At 37.2% G+C, this 27,782-nt stretch overlaps 1 protein-coding gene across 1 annotated transcript; it reads left to right on the top strand.

Moving 5' to 3' along the window:
* The first annotated feature begins 1,268 nt into the window (after nucleotides 1-1,268).
* On the top strand, nucleotides 1,269-27,782 carry LOC131536681 (interferon-induced very large GTPase 1-like). The gene is given in 5 exon segments (XM_058769717.1): nucleotides 1,269-3,827; nucleotides 3,947-5,040; nucleotides 8,575-8,758; nucleotides 22,388-24,119; nucleotides 24,121-27,782. Coding segments are annotated over 5 exon segments (6,003 nt in total). The 5' UTR covers nucleotides 1,269-3,715; the 3' UTR covers nucleotides 27,002-27,782.

Below are 27,782 nucleotides of genomic sequence, written 5' to 3'. Positions count from 1 at the left end.
GCATTAGCTGCGTTTCCACTGTCGGCCAAAAGCAGGCGTGCTAGTGCGTGCCAGGGCCAGTCGCATTTCCACTGCCACTTCCAGGGCTTGATTGTGCCTTGCCGGTGCTTCCTCAGGGCCAACGGCCCGGGTTTTTGGCCCGACAAAACCTTGGGCCAAAAGCGGCCAACTGAGGCTAGAGGAGTGGTTATGAACAAAGGTGGAGTTTCTCCACATCTGGATAGAATTAAAGACTTCTAAAATTATTTTAGTTTAAAACTCACTTTCAGACAGCAGCAAGTGTTTGAAATAACTAATGTTTGAGATCCAATGTGGATTATGATCACCATACAAAGCAGAAATATTTATAAGCGATGCAAAAGACTATGCACGCTAGCCATTAACGTTACCATAGTAAACATGGTAAATACGACCGCTTGAAGAAATCAGACGTCAGCTTCTCATTCTCTTAACACAATCGTAACGTTATTTATTTAGTAACATATTTTATCTGTCGTAAGTCTCGCCTCGCTCACGATCCATGTATGTCACAAAAATGTGTTTTTGTTCGGGAGCTCATATTTTTGATGGAAAAAAATATAGAAATTATCATTCTTTCTAAATGTGATATATACTGTGACTACAACAGACTCAACTGAATAAGTAGGGTATGTGTCCTCTTTCTTTGTGAAATAATGGTTCATACCACTTTATTTCTGTGTGACCAAATTATCAAGCCCGATAAATTAACAATGTATCACTTATTATTGTAAAACATTGATGCTTTTGGATTTAAATCTTTAACAAAACATGCAAACAAATGTCTGCTCTTATCATGTTCGTTTTCTAATCGTGCTAGTTTACATTTACATTTATGCATTTAGCAGACGCTTTTATCCAAAGCGACTTACATTGCATTCAAGTTACAGTTTTTACATTTTATCAGCTCTTGCTTTCCCTGGGAATCGAACCCATGATCTCGGCGTTGCTAGCGCCATGCTCTACTATTTGAGCTACAGGAAAGCCAGTGTTCCAGTAATTTGCCCACTTTTGGTTGTAAACCAGAGTCTGGAAGCATCAAATTTTTCCTTACAAAAAATAAAAAATAGGGTGAATAGAAGTATTTAAAATATGAGAGCAAAATACATCCCAACAACACAAATTTCTAATAAAAAGCAGACTTACATCAGTCTGAAGAATGAGTGCTTCAGGATTCTCTTTGAACTGTGACAGAAGCAGAAGGACCACACATCAGATGAAACCGGTTTATTAGTATGTCACTCACTTAGCAATAAAATACGTCTTGAGAGTCCAAAATCATTTACTACATGATGAAGTCTACTGAAATGCAGTGAAAATGCTTAAATAATTCAAGTTATGAAAGCAAAAAATATCACTGTATAGGGTTTTTGCTTTTTTGTAATATCACACAAGCAAGAGTGTCGTTTTCATAAATATCAGCGTGTAATTTTCAGTTCAACAGATTTTAGAGACAATATTGTCTGGTTCTCTTTTCTATTTCGCAAATGAAAATAGTTCCAAACAAAGATGGAGCAGAACATTTATGTGTCTCTGAGCAACAGAGCAGTGTTTCTTTCCTGAATTAATCTGTTTTTGAATGAGTCAGTGATTCAATAATTCATTCATAAAGACAGCCACATGTTATATTACTAAATCAATCAGCCATTTTAAACAAATAATTTGAATAAACAATTCAATGAATTGAGGGACTTGCAAGCAACCTGCTGTCAGTTTTAGAGTCATATTTATTTATCAAGGATAAATCAGCAAGGTACCAGCATAAAAACACACTAAAATACACACTAAAACACAAGCAAAATACTATAAAAAATATTGAGCTATAATTTTTTTTCAGTATTGCAGTAAATCTTTTCAAAAGATACATCCCTATATAATTTTTTGCAGCAAATTGGTTTACATTCAATTTAGTTACAATGCAGGCCTTTGTTACAAAATCCATACTGGTTAAATAAATGACATAAATAACAAAAACAGCTGTACAGTGAGATGTTTACAAATCCCAATAATCTATAGACCCTTTTTGTGCTGATGTCATGATTACGTCACTGCGCTAGCTGGAGGCAAAACAAAGGCGGCCCATTCAAAGCAGCACAGATTCAGCTACATAAGGAGCTTAAAATATCATCTTGTTGTGATGTTGGGTGCCAGAATCGTCATAGTACAGGCTCCAATTTGAAATTTTATCGCATAAGTTACCTGCTGCCACTCCCAGACAAAAAAAAACGACGACAGTTGTGGTTAAACATGATAAAACGAGCGGACTGGACAGAAACAATCGCCAAAAATGCTCTTGTTTGCAGCGCACACTTCTTATCAGAAAAGGTTAAATAAAGTATTGTCTTTTGTTGTTATGGATTATGGTTTGTGTCTAAAGATTTCTTATGCATCTCACGACTATGTCGTGTATGAAATGTCTGTGTGCATGTGTGTAAAACAACAAACTGACGATTTATATGCTTAATCATCTGTAATATACATTGTTGTGATAGACAGTGGCTGGAATTTCTAAGAACTTGGTAAGAAAGAATAATCAAACACAGAAAGTTCAAAATCAGTTTCTATGTCTACAAAATATTCACATTTTACTTTACAGTACCTTTCCAATACTTTACATGCAGTACACTTAAGGTTACCATAAACTTAACTTACATCATTTACAGGATATATACTTTAAAATAACTATTTGGCCATACATACATCTTCAAATAATATATCCATCACATTGAATGTTTAACTTACTTTTTGTATTTTGGCCCAGTTCACTCTCATGTAGCTGTAAAAATAGTTGCCTGCTGAAATTGAAATATATATATATATACACACACACACATGTTCGTGACTAGATAGACACAGGTGAGTTTCTCTTTACTACACGTTAGGTTTCTCTATAGATGTGAGTCACTCAACCTGAGGTAATCCTGTCAGATCGTCCATTGAGTGAGTACAGGTCGGACAATTTGGTTTCGTCCGTTAAAGTTAACTTATTTAAATAAAAGTCACGGTCCTGATCTTACATTTGCAGGTAAAATCGGATTTTCTCAAGCTAAGTTTTTTCTTAAAAAAAAAACAAGCTAACAAACTTCATAGCTAGTGAAGCAGTCAGTGGAATCTTTCTGCCTCCACCTAAGCTCCACCCACAAAAAAACGTCACATTGTTTACTAACAGAAAAAGGGTCTATACAACTACTAATGCTGCCTTCTCGTGCTATCGGAATTATCGTAAATACGAGTTTCCTAATCGGAAATTGGACGTGAACAGCCTCTCAAGTCGTATTTACTACTGGGAAATTCGGAAATAATTTTGATAACCGAGTTTCCGAGTTGGGCGGGTCATAAACTTTAAACATGGTGGAGGGGACAACCATTGCTGCTGTCAATGCTGTTCTCACAACAACTACATCCCTTTGTCTTGTCGCTAAAGTAGTGTATTTATAGGCTAGATATGAACGATCATGCAAAGCATATTGTATGTTTTATAATCAGTGAAATAAGCATGTATTTGACCGAAATTCCAGAATTGTCAGCAAACTGCATGTATAGCGCGGTGAATGTTTATATGATTGTCAACCAATGGGATGCTACATTTTATTCTTTCCGACATTAAAGCACTTGAATACGACAAGCTCGTAATCACGACTTCATAAGTGGGAAATAGGAAATTTCCGATAGCACGTGAAGGCAACAGGATGTTGTAATGTTGTCTCTCTGCAGGAAGTTAAATTGCACAGGAGCTGTGACCCTGACCAGGCTGATTATGAGAAGAACTGAGCCATCATACTCTTGTGATTTAAAATCAAGCAACATGGGTAATTACGACCAGAAAATGATTATTGGATAACATGAATATTCTATATATACTAATAAATATGTGTTAATATGTTTGTGATGACAATAGCTCATGATAAATTTCTTATTCTTCTAATAGTTGCAGTGGAAGGAGATAAAAGACGAAAAAGTCTAACATCAGCACTGCAATCAAAAACATGGAAACAGACATCACTAACAGCAACAATAACACTGACAGTAGTGGCGGTTGCTGTAGTAGTACATATGGCAGGAATGGCAGAAGTAGAGGATGCCATAGCAAGAGCAGTTGCAGCAGCAATTGTAGGAGCAGCAGCAGGATCGGTAGTAGCCATTTTACGATCATCATGGAAAGCAGAACCAAGAGCAGTAGTAGCAGTAGCAGGTGCAGTTGTGGGTTCAGTACCGGGGGGCATTGCAGGAATAGCAGCAACAATTTTGGGATCATTGGTAGGAGCACAGTCACAAACCGGATTAGCAGTAGCTGGAGCAATGTCAGGAGCCACAACAGTAATTTCAGCAAGAGCACAATTACAATGGGCAATAAACAAAACATGGTGGGCAACAGATAAACTACAATGGGTAAGAAATTGGGTAAAAGATAAATTACAATGGGTAAGAGATAAACTACAATGGGTAAAAGATAAATTACAATGGGTAAGAGATAAACTACAATGGGTAAAAGATAAACTACAATGGGTAAAAGATAAATTACAATGGGTAAGAGATAAACTACAATGGGTAAAAGATAAATTACAATGGGTAAAAGACAAACTACAATGGGTAAAAGATAAATTACAATGGGTAAAAGACAAACTACAATGGGTAAGAGATAAATTACAATGGGTAAAAGATAAATTACAATGGGTAAAAGATAAACTACAATGGGTAAAAGATAAACTACAATGGGTAAAAGATAAACTACAATGGGTAAAAGATAAACTACAATGGGTAAGAGATAAATTACAATGGGTAAAAGATAAACTACCATGGATAGCAGAGAGGCTTATAGATGTAATAGAACAAGCATCATTTATGCAATTAGGATCAGCAGCAATAGCAGCAGCATTATCAGGATTGGTTGCAGCTGGAGCAGGAGGAGCAGCATTAATCGTTGGTTTACCGCTATTATTTGGAGGGTTATTAGGAGGAGTAGTAGGGCTTGCGGCAGGAGCAACATCACAATGGAGAGGACAGAAACAAGCAGCAAGAACGGTAAGAGTGCAGATTTTACCAGAATAACTGACATTTATAATAATCTTTAGAATGATTACTAAAGTAGATCCTGAGGTTTAAAAACATTTTTGATAGACATTTCAAATAGAAAACATCTCACATGAACACCTTCCTAATACAGTTTCCTTACCATAGCCTTCATTAGTGATTTATCAAAGAGTGTCTCAGTAGCCAATGATGGTATCAGAGCCAGGTGGTTGGAATACTACTAATATAATGCTATAATCTATTATAATCACTTTAATAAAAAATAATTAAGTAATCAGTCAATCAATATGTATTGCGGGTGTGTATTGGACAGATGTTTGAATTTAATAAAATGTGTCATCTTGAACTACAGAGTGGGACAGAAAAACATGCGGGTATTTTAGACATCATGTGCTTGTGCACTTGCATTGAGCCATGGTTTTAACAAATGCATTGCTGTTTGAATGAACCTAAATGGGATCTGTGGACTCTGCCCTTTACATATTAATCAGACAGCCCCTTCACTTGTAGGCTTCGTGTTTATTCTGGAAGCAACAGGCACTATAGAATTTTGAATATTGAACTATTGTATATTGAATTTCAATTCTAAACTGAAAACATCTGCTCTGTTCCATACAACCAGAGTTGCGGGGTCTGCGTAGTGCAGCCCAAAGTAATGCAATGACCATATACCAGATATTATAACTTAGGATATGTCATTTCCATACCTAAAATATTTTACTGTCACTGTTATGCATAGTGATCATTTCAGTCAAATGTAGCTTATGCAATATTTCAAACATTTAACACAGGGTTTTAAAGTAGGCCTGCAGCAACAGTTTAAGAGTAGCCCAATTCTGTGTAAAAAAAAAAAAAAGGACGTGGCAACCCTGCATCCAACACGAGCTGCAGGAGTCAGATTTCACTGATCTCTAGTCAAGAGTAAGGAGAAATGACTGACAAGACCATGGTGGATGATTTGCTGCTCAACAGATCCTGACCTCACTGACAAATATTTTATCTTGTAAAATGTGCTTCCTTTACACTAGAGGTCTGTGCGGGACTGTTTTTTTTAGTCCCGCTCCCGCAAGTTTATATTCTGCACCCACCCGCTCCCACTGTATATTCACTCTTTGTTCACCCACTGTCCACTTGGACTAATTTTCTTCCCAACCCGACCGTTCCCGCTAAATTTAGATCTCTCTCACATTTACTGTAAATGTCCGCTACTCAAAGAAAGAGAAATGGGCTAACAAATAAAAGTGTAGTCTGCACAAAATTGTGTGTATTTTATTTGTCTTGTCAAGAGTCTTGAATTCATTGACTAACAGAAAAAAATAAAAAATCTCAAACGAATTTTGAGTCAAAGTAGGAAAAGTGTCACAGAGAAAAATAAGTAAATGCGACATCTGTCATTTAAAATTATAGGCCAAGCAAAATATAAACAAAACCAAGTTGAACGTCCTTCAAAGACACTCACATCCTTTGCTCCATCCGTATTCTGCTCTGTCACTCATCGACAACCTGCCTGTTCTGTCTGAGGGCCGTATATTTACCGCCGGTACTGCCTGCTCTGAGCATTGTTATGCACATGCGGTCACAAAATTGAAAAGCGATTTCAATACCCTGAATATTGATAGCGGTGCCTTGATGCATGAAAATTACATACAATATTAGAATGTTTGCGGATGCAGGCAGGAGTGGAAACAAAAATTCCGGGAGTGGAACACATGTTGCGGGAGCAGGCAATAACAGTCAAAAATTCAGCGAGAGCAGGCAGGAGTGTGTAGCAAATCAGCTCAAAAGGGAAATGTATATAAATAATTACAATTAATTATGATTTAATTACAATGATTTATATTGGCTGACAGTAATAACTGTAGCAGAATTAAATTGCCATCAACTGATCTGTTTGTCCAGCAAACATTCAGTGTAAGTTCATATCAACTCTAAGAAAGGATATTTCCGTGGCCACAGAAAATACTTTAAGTATTAATGCATTAGAGCATGTAGCGAGGGTCAAAATCGTAAAGAGACATTAATTTGCAAGGCAGAACCAGAAACTCATGTAATTCGTGCACACAACTTATTAACTAAACGCTAACACACATAACTAATCTAAACAAACAAACGAATAAACATACATTCATGCGTACATGCAAAGGGGAGCTAAAGTGGATGAATGAAGCCATTAGAGAAACCAGAGAATGCAGTTAACCACCTGGGTAAAACCATCAGCGCCGTTTATAATGGGGTCCTTAACTTATACTAAACCTCTGTTTCGTTTAGTTAAATGTACGATACTTGCACTGCGCCTTGGTCATTGGCGAGTGTCCGGAATGCGGTCTCGGATTAAAAGTATTGATGGTTTCAAGGTTTTGAACTTGTGATCACGTTCTTCCGGGTTGAAGAGTGATGAATTCCAAAAGATGTTATTCTGGCTCGGTGGTGATTGTGAGTTCCTTCCCAGGTAGAAAGTGAAAAGAGTTAAGACCGAGATCTGCTGAGGTCCGAGGACCTTTTGTTGAATGGAAAGTCAAGGCTGCGAGGCCTGGCACAAAAACGTAAGGGTCCAGAAGAGTTCTAGCTCACATCCTCATCTTCTCAGAATCTAAAATATTCGCAGACTGGAGGGGCGTCACTGATTTGAGAGCTTTATCTGCTATAGAGGTCACACCTCTAAGGTGTCAGAGCCAATGGTGTCTTGAACTTTTGGAGGGAAAGTTTTACGACTCTGAACATGGTAATTTGCATAGGTAATTCGCCTGGGTTAATGCACAAACTACTAAAGATTCTTAGGTATCAACATGTAATATTCACTATCAATTAGATCATCCGAAGACGAATTGATCGAGATCAAACATGGTATGAGTGAGGTGATCTCAACTAGTGATCTATCGTAAGCATGCATAAAACAGTATACAATACACAAGAACATATACAAGAACAATAATACTATACACAATGACCTAATGATATGTGTGTTTTTCTATTAATTAATTAATTAGGTTTTTCTATTAATTAATTGGAGAAGAGTTCATTTTTATGGCATAATGTCTCTCCTATAGGAAAAAGGTAGTGGGAGTTGCTCTGCCTGCATTCCTTTGAGCAATAAAACTAGTGTTATCTGATGGGTTGCCATGGAACCAGAGGCCGGTTCTGCCTTGGTGTTAGATGCATTTCGGGGGAAGGGTCTACAGACCCTCATAGTTGGCCCTTTGGTTGGTTGAGGGGGCATAAGAGATTATTTGTTAAATATAACAAATAGTTGTGTGTCTGATCGGTCCAAACGCTACAAGTGGAATTAAGAAAACCGTCCTGTGCAGGTCTCTAATGTGCTGCTTGAATTGTCTCATTTCCTGGTAGCCAACTATGGCAAGTTTCATTGATTACTCTATTGGTAATGACGAAACTTGCAACAATAGTTGCTTTTGGGAAGTACACCCCAGATCAGATTAAAATAAACATGGATATTTTTTTCAAAATACATTTGTGCTTCTTATTTCTAATATTATAAAATCACACCATTATCCATTATCTGTACAGACAGACAACTCTCCAAAGACCAATGAACCTCCACAGACAGACAACGTTCCACAGACCAATGAACCTCCACAGACAGACAACGTTCCACAGACCAATGAACCTCCACAGACAGACAACGTTCCACAGACAGGCGAATCATGGACCAAGGAGAAAATCCAAACAGAGCACTCCCCATTAATGCCAGGTAAAAACAATTTTAGTTAATTTAAAAAACTTTATGCAATATTTACTCTTTGTATTTCACAGCCCATATGCATAAAACATCATATAAAAGCTCTTAAGAATGGTCTTAAGTTTTGACTTATGAGTCAAATTTCTTATTAAAAAGTAAGACTTGTCTTCGAATAAAAGCTTTTTTATAAATAAACTAAAGGCAATTTTCATGCCTAAGTGTTGTGGGATAAGAACACTCTGGTTACTAACGTAACCTCGGTTCCCTGAGATATGGGAACGAGCATTGCAACAATCTTGCAATGGGGAAAACTCTGTTTTTCCTCCAAATACTGAAGACCGATTCATTCACGTTTGTGCAGGTGCACAAAGAAATGCCATTTCTGCCCGCCAAAATGGGCGGGGCCGACTGCCTATATAAGTCGCCGCTGAATACCATCTCATTCAAATCTTTCAACGGATAGCAACAGCGTCAACTCGCACAGTGTTATAGTATGGTAACGTTCCTGTATCTCAGGGAACCGAGGTTATGTTAGTAAACAGAGCGTTCCCTTTCAATATGTTCACTCGCACTGCAACAATATTGCATTGTGATGAGCTATTCAATCACGGTGTGCTATAACCGCAGAATGAAGAAACATCCCGTAAGCCTATTCTAGGGCGCCCAGTATGAGGACCCTAAGGGAACATAGGCTAATAATGGCTCAAAGCCCAGGAGACAATGGGACCAGGGCCTAGAGGTCAGGGTTCATGGACAAAGCTTCAGTTGATACAAAAAGTAGCAGCCAGAGTATTAAAGAAGCGAGAACATATTACACTGGTTTTAATGGAATTACATTGGTTACCAGTTCATCAAAGGACTGATTTTAAGTTTTATTAGTTTATAAAACAATGCATAATCTGGCAGCTTCTTACATTTCTGACTGTTTGTCAAGATACATTTTAATTTAATGTTACAATCCTCCAAAAATTTGGAACTGTCTACCAAATGAAGTGAGAGAGTCCACTAGTTGATGTTTTTAAAAAGCAGTTTAAGACATAGCTCTTTAAAGTTGCTCATGACTGTAACAATGTGTGAAGTGTGTGTAATTTTTGCACTGTTTTATTTTACTTTTTATTAGGGGTGTCAACGTTAACGCATGCGATTAATCAAAAACATTTAACGAGTTAATATTTTTTTAATGCAAATTAATCGCTAGATAAGGTTTGACCCCAACTTCTTGCCGTCATTGCAGCGCGGAAGGTTATCTATCATTGTGTGATGAGGGTACAGCAAACTAGTGTTGCCAGAGTAACAGCACAAGTGGGCTATTTTGAAAATACAGTCGCGGGAAAAATTACAGAGCCGTTCAAAGTGTATATAGACAAATAAAAATTAAAATAGATCCTTTTACTAATGTGTATTATACTTGTAATGTATCCCTGGCAACTTAAGAACGGAGAGGCGGTTGTAACATCACAAACAACGTGAGTTTCAGCAGAGCATACATGTTAAGGCTTTTACACAGCAGAAATAAACATGACAACAGCCACTATAGATTATATAAGATAATAAACACAATTACGATCGGATATGGTCTGTATGTGATTTTTTTTTTTTTTTTTTTCAGATTAAAGTGTACATCTGAAAAAGCTATAAATAGCATATTTTAACAACAGTAAACAACCAAATTCCACACGTGATCGTAAAAGGAAGTTATTACAAACACTTGATGGTGGTTTGAAGTGAGTTCTGAGTAAAAGTGTACTATTAATCTCATAAATTGTCTTATGTAGCATGATGCTAATATTAGCTCTAATGCAGCTGCAGAACAGGTCCAATTCTTCTTCATAATACATTTTGTCACAATACTTCATGTAAGGTCGCAAGAAAATGTTTTGTTGTATTTATTTAGAAATACTTTTGATAATAGTTGGGTAAATGTATACTGGGATTGAAGCAATGTGGCTTGGTAAACGTTTTATTGCCAGTTTAAAGACTGTTAATGGCTGAATAAAAACAAAAGAATCATGATAAAAGAATAATAAGGATTATGTCTCATACCTGGCGGAAGTGTGAAAGGTTCTGTTTCCTTAATCTAGTTTGTCATGCATTTCTTTATTTCAACACATTTACAGGTAAATCCTAGTATTTTAAATTTGCGATTAATCATGATTAATCACAGTCCACGAGTGTGATTAACACGATTAAATTTTTTAATCGATTGACAGCACTACATTTTATATACTTGACGTTTGTGTGTACTTTTTTATTTATTTCTATATTTGTTTATTTTTTTTACATTTGTTGAACCATTTAGAGTTTTGTTTCTTTTATTGATGTTGTATTCTTAACATTTGTTTTATGCTTCTGAAGCACTTTGAGTTGCATTCCATGTAGGAAAAGTGCTATACAAATTTATTATTATTATTAATTGCAGTCTTCAGACAGACAGAATCTGTGCCTGAAGGGCAGGGACGTCCAGATTATAAAACCTGGCAAGGATATCGCACAGATATCTCCCATGGAGATGCCACTGGACCAGGCCCAGGAGGAGGCCATTCCTCTGGTGGAATAGGCCTTGACTCTAATTGGGCACATGCATGCCAACTGCAGCGTACGCCAGTGCTATGGCATCGACTATTCAGTGGGATTGTCTTCGCTTCATAACTGGCAGCCCCTTGAGGCAGCCTCCAGAGCACACAAAGAGCTGCTCTGACTGCCTAAACAGAGCACTCTGAAGCACTCTACATAAATTCTAAGTGCCCTGACAGGGCATAGCAGATTGGTTCCTGGCTCATCATCTGAGGCAGGAAGTGCCAGAAGGGTGATTAACTGTGCCATGAACAAGGTGTAGAGCACCTTAAGGTACCTTAAGTAAACTTCGAACTGAACTCTAGGCATGCAGCACTCACTGATAGGGCTTGCAAATCGCAAATTTGTTTGACTGACGCTAGCGCCAGTAAAAGTGCAGTCTTAAGCAACAAGGGCCATAGATCGGCCGACTGAAGCAGCTCAAATGGAGGGCCTTGAAGGGCCCTGAGGAACGTGGACAAGTCCCAGGTCAGGTTTTATTTTGGATCATTGCATGTAAAAATTATTTACTTTTTATGCATATGCAAAATGTGAAACTGCAATCTCATTCGCAGTCTATAGCATTTTATAGCCTAATTATTTGTAAAATAATAATTTAACTTAACCTGCCCTGTATCTTTATTTAATGCATAAGCGATTTATTAAAACAATATTATGAGAGTCATTAAAACAAGTTTATGACTGCGACATCTGTTTAATCTTGATCAAGAACAAAATGATCAACGTTAGATCATTTTAAAATATCTAATAGCCTTCAATTTACAGGCAGAGCTGAGTAATTACTTACAAATTGTAATCCGTTACTGATTCCAGATTACATGACAAAAATTGTAGTCCGTAACGTAATTCGTTACATTACACATTTTAGGTAATCTAATCAGATTACTTTTGATTTAACTCGTTTATCACATTGATTTAAATAGAATTATCTTGTACCATAATGATGTAAAAAACAAAAACAATGCAGAGTAAGAAAACTCGTTCCATTCATTGTGGCTCTGTCTCCTCTCCACCAGTAAGGTGGTATGTGGTGGGCGTTCTGGCGCAATATGGCTGCCGTCGCACCATCCAGGTGGATGTTGCACATTGGTGGTGGTTGAGGAGACTCCCCCTTTCATGTAAAGCGCTTTGAGTACCCAGAAAAGTGCTATATAAATGTAACGAATAATAATAATAATTATTATTATTATTGTAATTTACAACATGAAGTGCATTAAACATTATAGTACATCAAGGTTTCCCAATCTAGGGTTCGTAAAAGAACTGCAGGGGGGTTGTGAGTTTAATAAAAAGATGGCAATGAATTAAATCACAAAAAATTTAAATTAAAATAAATAATTTTAAAACTAACTCCCTTTCGAGGAAAGTCTCTTCACTCAGTCGGCCATATCTGCAATGCCTCCAGGCAGCTCATACAAGACCAATCTTAATGAATGGGGGAATCCTGAAATCTCAAATACTGCTTGCTGAACTCACAATTAAATTCCATATGTCACATCAGCAACAAAAATCTGAAATTAATTGCCCCATGAATGTTGTTTCTTATGCTCAAATAGCATTTAAAAAGCTTATTTTTCAGGCTAGACCAGCCCATGTGCATGCGGAGTCATAACGTGCTTATAACTGCACATGTGCATTGACTGGCTACGTTCAGCCCGACAAAACATTGCAAAACATTTTTTAAACGAAAACGGTGGTGCATTGAACACCTTGTTCTGATGACACAAGAGTTGTAACTATGGCAGCTGAGAAGGCCATTCTTTGTGTTCTTTTGAAGAATTTTCGGAGCCTGATGAAATCAATTTAAATACATGTTTAATACTGCAAAATACGCTCGATGTTACAGTCACTGCCCTTGCCGTCCATTCTTATGTAAAGCACTTAATTACCATTGTGTATGAAGTTTGGCATATAAATAAACTTGCCTTGCAATGAAGCTAAAAATATAAACCACTACATCATCTTGTTGATATGCTATATTGTTACTATAAAACTCTTACGACAAACATGTCTTCTGATATCTTCAATTGTTGCGTATACCGAGCTGCAGTGACACATTTGTAAACGACTTTACTTGGACCCATTGTGCAAGCCGTCTCTTTAGTACCATGTGGTTTATATACATGTTGCTGCTGATGAGAAAACATCTCAAACCCTGTTGCAAACCGTTTCCAGGAAACATGTTGTTCAAACCATAGCAAAACGTTGTGCACCGGTTTGGGCTTGAATGTGCCCCATGTTTCTATGGGAAATATGGCTCTTTCATTTAGAAGGTGGGAATATTCCTCCACAGTTTCACAGTTTTTTTTTTTTTTTTTTTACAGTTTCTCCCATTCATAAGTATAGGAGTGAACCGTCTTTGTATTTCTGCAGACTTTGTTTTAAATAAAACGCTTACTAAAGAAGATGAAATATTTGTATTTACCTGCATGCCATGTGATCATTAATCAACATCAAAGAAACCGTGAACATGCAAATATGATACTTAATTATTGAAATATTTATTTTAAAATCTCAGGGGTACTTAAAGCAAATATATTTGGTGAATAAGGTTTAGATGACAAAAAGTTTTGTAATGCCCGCATTACATGTAACTAAAAAAATAACGGGAATATGTGCATTTTAATTAGTTACAATTAATAATACATGGTTAAAAAAACCTACAGAGTAATAATTCAAATAAAAATTAATGTGTTCATCAGTAGTTGATGCAATGTTGAAACCCTTCAAAACCTGGAATGATTTTTGTAAATCCAGTGTTCAAATGCTGTCGCCACCTGACTAATGACTGATCTTTGTGTGAATGTCCACAAAACTGGACTGTATATACATATTATACAGGTGCTGGTCATATAATTAGAATATCATCAAAAAGTTGATTTATTTCACTAATTCCATTCAAAAAGTGAAACTTGTGTATTATATTCATTCATTACACACAGACTGATATATTTCAAATGTTTATTTCTTTTAATTTTGATGATTAGAGCTTACAGCTCATGAAAATCAAAAATCAGTATCTCAAAATATTAGAATATTTACATTTGAGTTTGAATAAATGACCATCCCTACAGTATAAATTCTGGGTATCTCTTGTTCTTTGAAACCACAATAATGGAGAAGACTGCTGACTTGGCAATGATCCAGAAGACGTACATTGACGCCCTCCACAAAGAGGATAAGTCACAGAAGGTCATTACTGAAAGGTGTGGCTGTTTTCAGAGTGCTGTATCAAGGCATATTAAATGCAAAGTTGACTGGAAGGAATAATTTGGGTAGGAAAAGGTGCACAAGCAACAGGGATGACCGCAAGCTTGAGAATACAGTCAAGCAAAGCCGATTCAAACACTTGGGAGAGCTTCACAAGGAGAGAACTGAAGCTGGAGTCAGTGCATCAAGAGTCACCACGCTCAGACGTCTTCAGGAAAAGGGCTACCAAGCCACTTCTGATCCAGAGACAATATCAGAAGCATCTTACCTGGGCTGTGGAGAAAAAGAACTGACTGTTGCTCAGTGGTCCAAAGTCCTCTTTTCAGATGAAAGTAAATTTTACATTTCATTTGGAAATCAAGGTCCCAGAGTCTGCAGGAAGAGTGGAGAGGCACAGAATCCATGTTGCTTGAAGTCCAGTGTGAAGTTTCCACAGTCAGTGATGATTTGGGCTGCCATGTCATCTGCTGGTGTTGGTCCACTGTGTTTTCTGAAGTCCACAGTCAACGCAGCCATCTACCAGGAAATTTTAGAGCACTTCATGCTTCCTTCTGTTGACAAGCTTTATGGAGATGCTGATTTCATTTTCCAGCAGGACTTGGCACCTGCCCACACTGCCAAAGGTACCAAAAGCTGGTTCAATGACCATAGTGTTACTGTGCTTGATTGGCCAGCAAACTCGCTTGACCTGAACCCCATAGAGAATCTATGGGGTATTGTCAAGAGGAAGATGAGAGACACCAGACCCAACAATGCAGATGAGCTGAAGGCCACTATCAGAGCAACCTGGGCTCTCATAACACCTGAGCAGTGCCACAGACTGATCGACTCCATGCCACGCCGCATTGCTGCAGTAATTCAGGCAAAAGGAGCTCCAACTAAGTATTGAGTGCTGTACATGCTCATACTTTTCATTTTCATACTTTTCAGTTGGCCAAGATTTCTAAAAATCCTTTCTTTGTATTGGTCTTAAGTAATATTCTAATATTTTGAGATACTGATTTTTGACTTTCATGAGCTGTAAGCTCTAATCATCAAAATTAAAAGAAATAAACATTTGAAATATATCAGTCTGTGTGTAATGAATGAATATAATATACACGTTTCACTTTTTGAATGGAATTAGTGAAATAAATCAACTTTTTGATGATATTCTAATTATATGACCAGCACCTGTATATGTATATAATCGGAAGGCTATTTTAGAAAGGAAAATTTAAAAGATGAAAAAGAGAAATTAGGGAGAATCAATGAATTATGAATAATTTATTGCTATTGTGCGAATATGTAATCCATAAAGTAACTGTAGTCTGATTACGAGTATTTTAAAATGCAATTTACTGTAATTACAAGTACTTAATTTTTTTAATCTGATTACGTAATCCAGATTACATGTAATCAGTTACTACCCAGCTCTGTTTACAGGTTATATCTGCATCTGTTTTGGATGTAGACTTGTGGATATTTATTTTAATGCGGATCACATACTGTAGCATTAACCTAAAATAAATGTGCTCTATTACTATTAATATTCAAGGATTTGTGCGGAAAAGTATTAATGTGCATGCATGACAGAGAGGCGCCCGCGTGATCACTTGAATTTTTTCCTGATAATGAATAACGTAAATTTGGGGTGCTTCACATACATGAGAAATATACAGAAAGCTTAAAATGTCTACTTTTAAATGAACCATTTCAAAACGAAAGCAAATACTCCCTGATTAGGCATGTTAATGAAGGTCAGTGGACCGAAACCCTGTTTATGATAAATTTCAACATTTAGCAAGTATAGATAGTGTGCGGTATTGCATGGTTTTTATATCCTCTGAAACACAAAAACGAAAATTGAAATAAAATTGATATTTTATGTTTTGTGAATGTTAACCCTTCTCTATTCTGCAGATATTGTTGCTTTTGGTTTGTGCTTTGTAAATCACAGAACGTCTACAAAATATCTCCCAAAAACTATAAAACACGTTCATAGATGGATACTTTTCTGATGTCTGGACTCTATTTGGGATTTAGAAAAACAAAGAGATGATTCAATATATTGGTAATGAATACATTCTGTGAGAATTTATATTTTAAGTTTTGACTGCGGATGTCAGTCTTTAACGCTGGAGTTGCCCAATAATGAAACTAAAAATGATTAGGCCTATATGACGTCTCGGGACAGTGTTTTTACTGCAATATATTTTTACATTTGTATTCCCAAAACGACTGCAGCGTTGCAGTGTACAATTTAAAAAAAAAAAAAAAAAACTGAAAATAGTAGGCTACAAAGCAGCATTTTTGTCTCTCTGGCAGACACCGTCTTTTTCGGCTAGTTTCTTTGTCTCTCTCTCAGAGGCCGCGTTGTTAGTTACAACTTCAACACGTGACTGACTTGCAGTTAAATCCGTTGCCCTGTGGCGGCAGTACACGCGACGGTTGTAGGCAATTTGGTTGGCCACCTACTGTAAGGTGGATACTTGCAGCAAGTGCACAGCAGACACACCCACCTTAACAACTTCCATATATTGCTTATCCTGCCCGAAAAGACCATAAACATTGCAGATAACCTGAAGTAACAATAATATAAAATAATAACATAATATAAAAACTCATTTGTCTTCGGAACACAATTTAAGATATTTTAATGAAAACCGGGAGGCTTGTGACTGTCCCATTGACTGCATGGTAAATTGCACTGTCAAGGTCCATAAAAGTATGAAAGATGTCGTCAAAACAGTCCATCTGCCATCAGATGTGCAATCTGAATTTTATGATATGACTAGAACACTGTGCACAAAAAAACAAAATATCGACTTTATTAAACTTCTTCTGCTCCTCCGTGACAGTTCCTGCAAGCATGTTCATGAGTTCACTAGCAGAGCACGTCGCAAGCACGCCTCAGATGATGCAGCATGTAAACGCCGTTTACTGTGTACGCTGGCCTTGACGTCAGTAGGTCACAGCGTTTACGTCATGCGCATTGGTGGTGCGCTGGTCTAGCCTGAAAAATAAGCTTTTTAAACGCTATTTGAGCATAAGAAACAACATTCATGGGGCAGCTCATTGCAGATTTTGTTGCTGATTTGAAATATGTAATTTTATCGCGAGTTCAGTGAGCTGTTTTTGAGATTTCAGGATTCCCCCATTCATTTAGATAGCACTTGGTCTTGTTTGAGCTGCCCAGAGGCTTTGCAAATATGGCGGCCGAGTGAACAGACTTTCCTTGAAAGGGTTTGGATTAAAGGTAAACACAATTAGCTTTTCCGCATATACATACTGGTCCTGATAATCATAACTTCTGTGTGCCACTTGTTCCATTTCTGCAAATCAGTTTTTGTGAATGAATGACTTACTCTACCTGTTGCTTTGGTCTTCATCAATACCTGCTTGCACCACCTGCTGGTGAGCGACTAACAGCAGATAGAGATCGGTACTCTACTGCTATTCCTGCAGTTCCCGGATGTTAGGGGTGGGCGATACTGCAAATTTTGGTATCGATCCGATACCAAGTAAATACAGGGCCAGTATTGCCAATACTGGTACTGATACTTTTTCCTTTTAAAAACATTTACTTAAATGACCAATTACTCTTTGAAAATGAACAATAACTAATGTTGATATGACTAAAATAGTACATTCACCTTAAAGCTATGTGGATATTCTTTGCCTTTTTGAAAAAAGGTTTGTGTAATGTTTGATGTTAAGCATTTTTCTCCCATAGAAAAAGAGTTATAAAGAAAAAAAAAAAAACTTAACGTGGCTTAATGCGTTAAGAAAGTAATATTGAAAGGCCAAACTCAGTATACTGATGATGCAAATATATACAGCCCAGGATATGAACGCAAAGTGCATGCATGTTGTTAAAATGTTTTCCTCTGATAGAAAACCATTATAAAAAAACGCTTCCCATGGCTTAATGGTTGAAGACAGTGATATTGTATAAAAAGGCCAAATTCTGTCAATTTAATGGGTCTTAGCAATTTTTAGCTGTACGAAACAGCTCTTTTTGCTGTTTGATATTGCAGACTGGTGTTTCTTAACACATTATTTTAATGTATTGTCTTAATTATAAACACACAGGGTTGATAGCACAAACAATTTTACCATTTTTTGCACTGTTATTTTCCTCGTTATTTCCCTACCATGCCTAATGAAGCAGAAGTCTCGCACATTCACAGAAAAAGCTTACTTCCGCATTGAAAATAAGGTGGATAAGTTGGTGCTGTTGTTACTACAGCAGCGAATTTCTATCATTCCATCTCTTGCTGTAACCAAAAATATCCACTTGAGATTGGAGCCACTGAGATGTGATGGCATGACAACAAAACAGCATAGCAGGGGAGGAGCAGCAATGTTTGCATACAAGATGTGAAAAAATGTCAGATATACAAGAACACAGACATGTCTACTCTTTGTTGAATGTATTAAGCAATGTATTAAATGTAGAGGAGAGAAAATTAACCTATAGTATCGATCTCATAAGTCTAGTATCGATCCGATACGATACCAACGTTGGTATCGATTATTATCAATATTAGGATCGATCCACCCACCCCTAGCAGATGTGCAATGCTGAATTTTCTGCCGAATTTTAACAACTGAATTTGTGGAAGCGAATTTGTAAACTGAAATAAAATGGACCGAAAATTGCCTGTCGACATCGTATATTATACATCGTATTTTTACGATTAACTGATTGAATATTTTGGAAGTGAATTCTGGAAGGTTAATATGAATTATTTAATTTTTAATTATGAAAATGTGTGTGAAATGTTTTGAATTGAAATATTCACATTTTAAATAAACAACTGTTGAATGTCAGACCCTAAAAATGCAAGTCCTGAAAATACAAGGCAATAAAATGCAAGCATTGTTAATGCAATGCATTATTTTTTTCAGTTAGTGCAATTTAACATGCTTTTTTGTGTCAAAGATATGTCATTATTTTTCTTCCATAACAACAACAAAATTTATTTGCATGTTCACACACACACACACACACACACACACGTTTACTAAGCTATCTAAATGTGGACATTCCATAGACTTTTTCTATTTCTATACTAAGCTAATTAAAAATACTACAATGTATAAATCTAACCCTCAGAAAATTTTCTGTACTTTTAGATTTATTTATTTATGTGTGTATATATATATATAAAAAATTATAGAGGTGGCACAGTTCATGTATTCGTACCGAACCGTCACGGTACGGGCGTCTCGGTTCGGTGCACGAGGCCTTATGACGAATACAGGCAATTCACCCCCAATCCAGAAGGGGGCGCCCGCAAGAAATGCAACGCTGTTTGATAACCGCCAGCAGAAGAACAGCGAATGCCATGAGTTGCGCACTTGAAAACAAAGCCCCCAGACAGTGACCATGTGCTGATTCTGAATGCGTCTCTCACATAGACTGACAAAGGAGTATACTTTAAAGACTTGCACACTCAACTGTTTGCGAAATGGGGCTTTGTGCTTGTGTATCCTACATCTCTCATTCGGCACAAATCCAAATATTCCATATTTGCGATGTAACGTATCTGAATGCTAAACTATTATTTATTATGTAAATGATAGGCTTTGTACTTCCAACGGTGACACAGGTGCGCTGATGTTTGGCTCACTGTCTTTTATTTTGATAAAGTACCAACTGCGCCAGGGTGTCTACAGATATGATCATCTTCCGTCTGTCCAATGATTGTAAACAGTCACTGGGTCCGTCAGACTGGTGAAACTTTTGCAGTAATGAGACCGAAGATATTTAAGACCCACTGAATCTGAATTTAAGACTTTTTAAGGACCCGCGGCCACCCTGTGCGCTGTCAAGTTAGCAATGCTGGAACTGGTGTGTGTGTGTGTGTGTGTTTGCGCGCGCGCTTTCCAGTGCGATCACTTCAACTGTTTCCTTACACCAGCAGAATCAACTTTAAACACTTATTATCTTATTAATAATCACTGTATAAAGGTCTGCTTTTATTTGTGTACACTCACAATGAGAACAAAACAGATTTTATATAACATGTAATAATATTTAACATCTAGATGGAAAATTTTTTTAATTTGAACTACTGTCTGTTCAAAATGAAAAGAAACTGAGCATAGTAGATTTCTTTTTTTTTTTTTTTTTTTTTTTCTGTTGTACCGAAATCGTATCGAACCATGACCCCCGAACCGAGGTACGTACCGCAGAGTCCTGCACAGGTCCTGTTTGATAAACCCGCACCCGCAGTAGTTAACCGAATACCCGACCCGTTATCCGACAGCAATACTAATTTAATTGCGAATCCGACCCGACCCGTTTGACATAAAAACCGCGACCCGAACCGCACCCGCATTAAATCTACATAAGGCAGACAAAACACCTTTATTTGATTTTTAATGTAACAAGCAATTAACAAGTCATTCTGAGTTAATGCGTTTAAAAATTAATAATAACATTTAACACACGCAGCCCAACAAGTTAACAGAGAAAGAAAGCAACATTCAATGTGTAAACAATATAAAACTATTGCGTACATGTGAACAATCTATTGTAAACAGGTCTAAAGGGCTTAGATTAATAAGCCAACTATGAGCTTTTCCTTCATAACCTATAAAACAATTAACTTTATAGGCTGCATAAAAATATGTAGGACTGGCAGCAGTGTCGAGAGAGACTGAGAGAGAGAGTGCGCATAACATCCAACGTGTAAAAACAATATAAAACTATTGCGTACATGTGACCAATCTATTTTAAACAGGTCTAAAAGGCTTAGATTAGCCTATAGGAGCCCTCCAAGTTCATATTTGACTAATCACAGACACAGAGGCAACATAATAAATATGATGCATAATAAATATGAAACGCTAAAGAGTTTTATTTAAAAAAAAAAAAATAATAATAATAATAAATAAATAAATAAATAAATAAAAATAACAGCCATGATTCCGAAATTTCAGTAGCCAGCTTTACGTTTCTAATTATTAATTTCGAAATCATAGCAAAAACTATTGGAACACACCCCTCTATTTTAACAATTTTAACAATTTGACAAAAATATAAAATAATTGTTAGCGTTTTTATTAGCGCACATTAAGAAGCCTTAAGCATTTTTCAGATGAATGCAAAGAACAGAACAGTGTTAGGCCTATTTTAGAATGAGAAATAGACTAAAGCTTTTATTCAAACTGTGAATAGATTAACTACAGAAAAGCGAGCAAAGAGCGCTTCCTTTAATACAATCACTAGACCTACAGCTGTCGATTGGCTACAGTGCTCAGTGTTTGAAAATCCCGCTGTAGAAGCCCGGTCTTCAGACAGAGCGCGCGAACACAAGAACGGGACAATTTGAAAGGAGCTGCCTATCAGCGTGTACTGGATTAAGTCGAAATGGTCTTGGTTATAATTGTCAGCCCACCCGTGGCCCCGTGCCTGTCACCAGTCCGACCCGCACCGTCATATATTATTCCACCCGTTTCGTCAATTTTTGTGGTTCACCCATCGGGTATCCGCCCGCGTGCAGGACTCTGACGTACCGAACCGTGACATCTGTGTACTGTGCCACCCCTAATATATATAGTCGTGGCCAAAGGTTGTGGGTTCGAGTCTCAGGTCCGGCGCATCTATCTATCTATCTATCTATCTATATATATATCTATATATATATATATATATCTATATCTATATATATATATATATATATATATATATATATATAGAGAGAGAGAGAGAGAACTGCTGATCAATGTAGATGCATTTTAGAAGTGCAGTAAGAATCGGTTTTAAAAAATTTGTTATTTTGAGGGTTATGGCATTGCTAATGAAATCACAGTGCTGATCGGGCAATGGACAATAAATGTGACTAATTTTGTTCTCATTTACAGAGAACATCATGAAGGAACTCCTGGAAAATTTGGGTTTAGCAGATTACTATGATAAGAAGCTCACTCTACACACAGTGCTGCAGATCAACAAGACCAGTGTCACAGACGTCCCTGTTCAGTCCCTTTCAGATCTGCCATGGCTGTTTTTGAAGAGACTGATGATGCTACAAAGGACAGCGAGGAGCGTTAAGTGTTCCTCATTAAATGCTGCAGAAGATTCAGAGAGTGATGATGATCAGGAAGCGGAATCAGACTGTCCTCAGTCAGTAAATCCTTTAGACGTTTTGACTGCTGTGTTTCTTTGTTCTGACAGTTTTCTTCAGCAGGAAATGATCATGAAGATGTCCATGTGTCAGTATGCGGTTCCTCTGCTGCTTCCAAACAGTGATAAAAATCAGATCACTCTTATGCTTTGGGCAATGAGAGATATTGTGAAAAAATACAGACCACAGTCATTATCAGATACAAGTGGATTTGTGGAAGAAAGGATTGCTTTGTCAGAAATGCCTTTAGTGTCTTTTGTTAGACTTGGTAGGTGCAACATTTCCAAATCAGAAATTCTTAATAAGTTGTTCAGCAATCCACAGCAGTACACTGATACCTTTGTGCACTTCAACATGGATTGTGGAAACATCAACAAGAAAATATCAAATGGCTTGGTTGAAATATCCTGGTATCTTCCTTGTGGAAACAAGAACATTGACGTCTTTCCTGAGCCTGTAGCGATTGCCAACTTGAGAGGTGACATCCAGAATTTTAAAACACAGTACGCTTTTCTTTGTGAGGCTTCAACTGCTGTGTATGTATTCTTTGAATCACAACTTTTAGATACACAGATAATTTCAGTCCCCAATCAGAAATCTATGCCTCAGCTATTTTTTGTGGGGGACTCCATCAATGATAGCATAAAAGCTACAATCAGCAAGCTCAATCTGAACAAAAGCAATTTAATTTTTAAAGCTAAGCAAAATGATGCAGACTTTGTTAACAAAATCCTGAGCAAGCTGCAAGATGCAATTAAGTACAATAATCAAAAAACCTCTGTTGCTCATTTAGCTGAGATTGCAAGAAATCTGGCAATCTTGGTGGATGAGGATGCTGAAGAATGTCAGCGTGCCAAAGCAAGCGCAGATGAAATCACATCAAAAATTAATGATATAGTACAGTTTAAGAAGGAGGAGCTGCCCTTGCAAGGGGAAATCTTGATGAAATTGGCCAAGTTAGAGAAAGAGAAAATTCGGATGAAGAAAGTTGGAGATAAGAGTGTTGAGGGCTACAAAAATGAAATTGAGATCGAGAAAAAGAAGCTCAGAGAAGAGCAAATCAGAAGAGGCATGTCTGCTACTATGAGCTGCTTCATCAATGCAATATCATCACCAGAAAGGGGCTACTTCTTAAAATGTTTGAGAATCAATTTGGAGAATCTCTCACATGAAGTACTGCCTCAACTCAGAGAACTGTACAAACAGAAATGTCAAGATGTGTGTGGGAACAAGACCGAAATAGCTGCGCTTGATAAAAAGATTTCAAACAGTTCTTTAGGAGTGGAGCACTTCATTCGAGAGATGAGCCAGCTTTATGAAGCTGCAGTCTCACTCACAGAAGATACACTTTCCCGAAAACAGCTGGAACATTTACCTAAACTCTGTGCTCAACTACTGCTGGAGGGCTTTTCACTTGAACTTGTGGATGGAGATTCTTCAAATATTCCTGTAACGTGGATGACTAGTGTTTTCTGAATTAAACACACTGGTGGAGCCCAGAAACAAGATTGTAGTTGTCACCGTTTTAGGTGTTCAGAGTTCAGGAAAGTCAACGCTGCTGAACACCATGTTTGGAGTTCAGTTTGCTGTGAGCAGTGGAAGATGCACAAGAGGAGCCTTTATGCAGCTCATTAAAGTAACAGAAGACTGTGACGCAAAACTCAATTGTGATTATATAGTGATAATTGACACTGAAGGACTGAAATCCCCTGAACTCGCACAACTGGACAACAGCTATGAACATGACAATGAGTTGGCAACACTTGTTGTTGGACTGAGTGATGTAGCAATTGTAAACATCGCCATGGAGAATTCAACAGAGATGAAAGACATTTTACAGATCATTGTCCATGCGTTTCTCAGAATGAAGGAAATAGGTAAGAAACACACATGTTTGTTTGTACACCAGAATGTGGCTGATGTCTCAGCTCATGATTCAAACATGAGGGACCGTAAATTTCTGTTGGAGCAACTGAATGAAATGACACAAGCTGCAGCCAAAATGGAGAACAAACTGGAGTTCAAGAAATTTACAGATGTGATGAACTATGACACTGAGACGGGTGACCGCTACATCCCTGGACTATGGCATGGAAACCCCCCGATGGCACCAGTGAGTATTGGCTATAGTGAGTCTGTGTATGATCTCAAAAAGCATATAATGAAGATCTTCAGAGGTTACAAGCCCAGTGACATGAATGAATTTCTTAGATGGACCAAAGACTTGTGGACTGCTGTAAAATTTGAGAAATTCATCTTCAGCTTCAGAAACAGCCTAGTGGCTGATGCATACATCAAACTGTGCACAGAGTACAACACATGGGACTGGACACTGAGAAAGCAAATGCACACATGGACATTAGAGGCTGAAACAAAGATCTTAAACTATGGAAAATTTAAAAACTCTAAGGAGTGCACAGTTGAAGACGTCTATTGTAATTTACAACGAGAAGCAGAATCTGAGCTTTCAAAAGGACAAGATGAAATTATTGACCAGATCCAATCATACTATGAACAAGGAGAAGGTCACGTTGAACTTGTGGAAAGTTATCAACAAGACTTTATAAACTCTGCCAAGTCTTTAAAGACAGAGCTTTCAAATTCTATCACTAGAAAACTGGATGCAGCTCTTTCATGTCGAAATGGAATGATGATGGTGGAAGGAATCAAAAAGACATACATGGACACAATGGAGAAAAAAGTGCTGAACTTGCTGAAAGACTGTCATGAGAAAAAGTCAGCCATGTCAGACTCAATGCTGGATGAAGCATTTGAAAAGATGTGGCAGGAGACTGTCAGCACACTGTCATACGCAGGGTTCCAACAACAAGATATCAAGGCAAAAGTTTTTCTTCATTTGATGAGAAATCTTGAATCTAGAGGAAGTTCAATCGCTCAAAGATTACACAAAGTGAATAATCTGGATAATCACGGCCATGGAAATTTTGTTGTCCACAAAGGTAACATTATATCGAAGAAGTGGTACTCTCAGTGGATCAAGACTGTTCAAGAGATGTCAGACAACCTTATCAGGGACTGTCACAAATTTGTTAAAGCAAAAAGGGAAAGAAAGGATGATTATGATGACACATACATCCGGGAAATTCTCAACATGATTGATGATAAACTTAAGTCTCGTGAAGATCTTGAGCTAAAGGAAGAATTTGAACTGTCCCTTAAATTGCACATCTGTGGCTTTGCAAGCAGAGAACTTCAAAATATTCACAATCAATTTATCCAGGACAATAACCCACGAACAGCCATGGAGAACTTCAAAAAATCATACCATTCTGACTTTATTGACCTTTACCGTGAACGAGACCAGTGTCAGAAGAAAGCTGATGAATTCATGAGTAACTGCCTAAAACCTGCCTTGGAAAGAAACATGTCTGAGAAGATGGGCATGGAAATGGCAGATGAGATGGTGACTGGTGAAAACTCTGCAGTTTTTGGAACAAGGATGTCATTTCAGAAATCAGTCTTGAGAAATCTTCTTGATGAATCTAAATTTAACACATATTTGTGTTTCATTACGTCATATGAAACATTTGTTAAAAAGTTCATTTTTGACAAAGTTGAAAAGCACTTTACAGCAGAGAACAGAATGATCAAATTAGAGGAAAAGCTCCTTAGTGAAGTCATCCGTGACATTACTAAGGCAATCGAAAAAGCAGAACAAGACTCAAAGAAAAACGACATCAAGGGATTCATTGAAAACATCTGCAAGGAACTTGAAGGCAAGCTTGTTTTTCCCAGGGACGTAGTGGACAAAATCAGCACACTGAACAATGCAAATCAGAAAAAATTCACTGAATCTCTTCAATGTTCTGTGAAGAACATGAATAAATCACTGAAATCTGGTTTTCAAGAAAGAGATTTTCAAAGCAAAATAGATCGTCTTCAAACCAAACCACAGGATGTGCTGTTCAAACGAGTGTGGGGCTGTGGGAAACAGTGTCCATTCTGTGAAGCACCATGTGAGGCAGGAGGAGAAGCCCACACTAAACACATGGTCTCAGTCCACAGACCAAAAGGTCTTGGTCGCTACAGATTTGATGAATCTAAAAAACTAGTGACCGATATCTGTACATCATCGGTGCACAGTGACAAAAAATTCAAGTGCCGTGACACCAATGATCAGTGGCATCCATATAAGGAGTACAGTAAAATCTATCCAGACTGGCATATCGATCCAGACCCCAGCATAGAAGCCTCAACATACTGGAAATATGTGATGGCAAAATTCAATACACAGTTTGCTGAGAAGTACAATGCAGAGCCTGCAGATATACCCTCATGCTGGGAAAAGATCAAAGAAGACCAAGTAAAGGAAAGCCTAGAGAAAACATGAAACACCAACTCTCTGGCCTCTGCTTAAATTAGTTTGGTATGTGATGGTAAAAATATTAAAACTGTCTTCTTAATATTTAGGTATCTGTAGGGGGAAAAAAATTATATCTAACAATGGAAGAACAAAAATCTGCATTGGTTAAGTAGGTAATGATTTCATATCATGATTACTCCATGAAATAAAAAACAATTGAGTGCCATTAGACAAAATTCTTCACAATATTCTTCAGCAATAGACAGACTACAGAGCTTGCAGTTGTTCTTGCATTGAAAGAAACCATGAAAAGTTGTGATTTTAGTTTTCTTACAATAAATCCATCATTCAAAAGTTGTGTATATAAGATCTACTCTTTACTATTTGCTATTATTTCATCTATACATTCATGGATACATTTGTTCTCTTGACACAAATTACGAGTTATTGAAAATGTTATTGGAATGATTTTTTTAGACATTTTGTTTAATGATTGTTTTCTTTCTTTCTTTGACTGTTGAGAACAGTTTTTATTTAACATGCTCTAAACATTACTCTCTGATTTTTAGTCATATTCTCACAGGCTGTGTTTTTGAGTTTCATTATATTTGAGTTTAATTTCAATAAATTTAATCTGATCTATTGTACCTGTATTGAGAGCTGTTGTTCTGTGTGTTATATGTATACAGGCATGTCTGTATGATTGAAGTCACAACACTGCTGACATCTGCAACACGTTAATTAATTCTGGAGACCTCATTTGCCAATCACATGTAAACAATGTTACCTGAATAAATTCTGATAATCA

The sequence above is a fragment of the Onychostoma macrolepis genome, chromosome 03, assembly GCF_012432095.1.
Source record: "Onychostoma macrolepis isolate SWU-2019 chromosome 03, ASM1243209v1, whole genome shotgun sequence".
In the NCBI taxonomy this organism is placed as follows: Eukaryota; Metazoa; Chordata; class Actinopteri; order Cypriniformes; family Cyprinidae; genus Onychostoma; species Onychostoma macrolepis.
The sequence above is the reverse complement of the archived record's forward strand: the minus strand, read 5'-3'. Positions and strand labels throughout refer to the sequence as shown.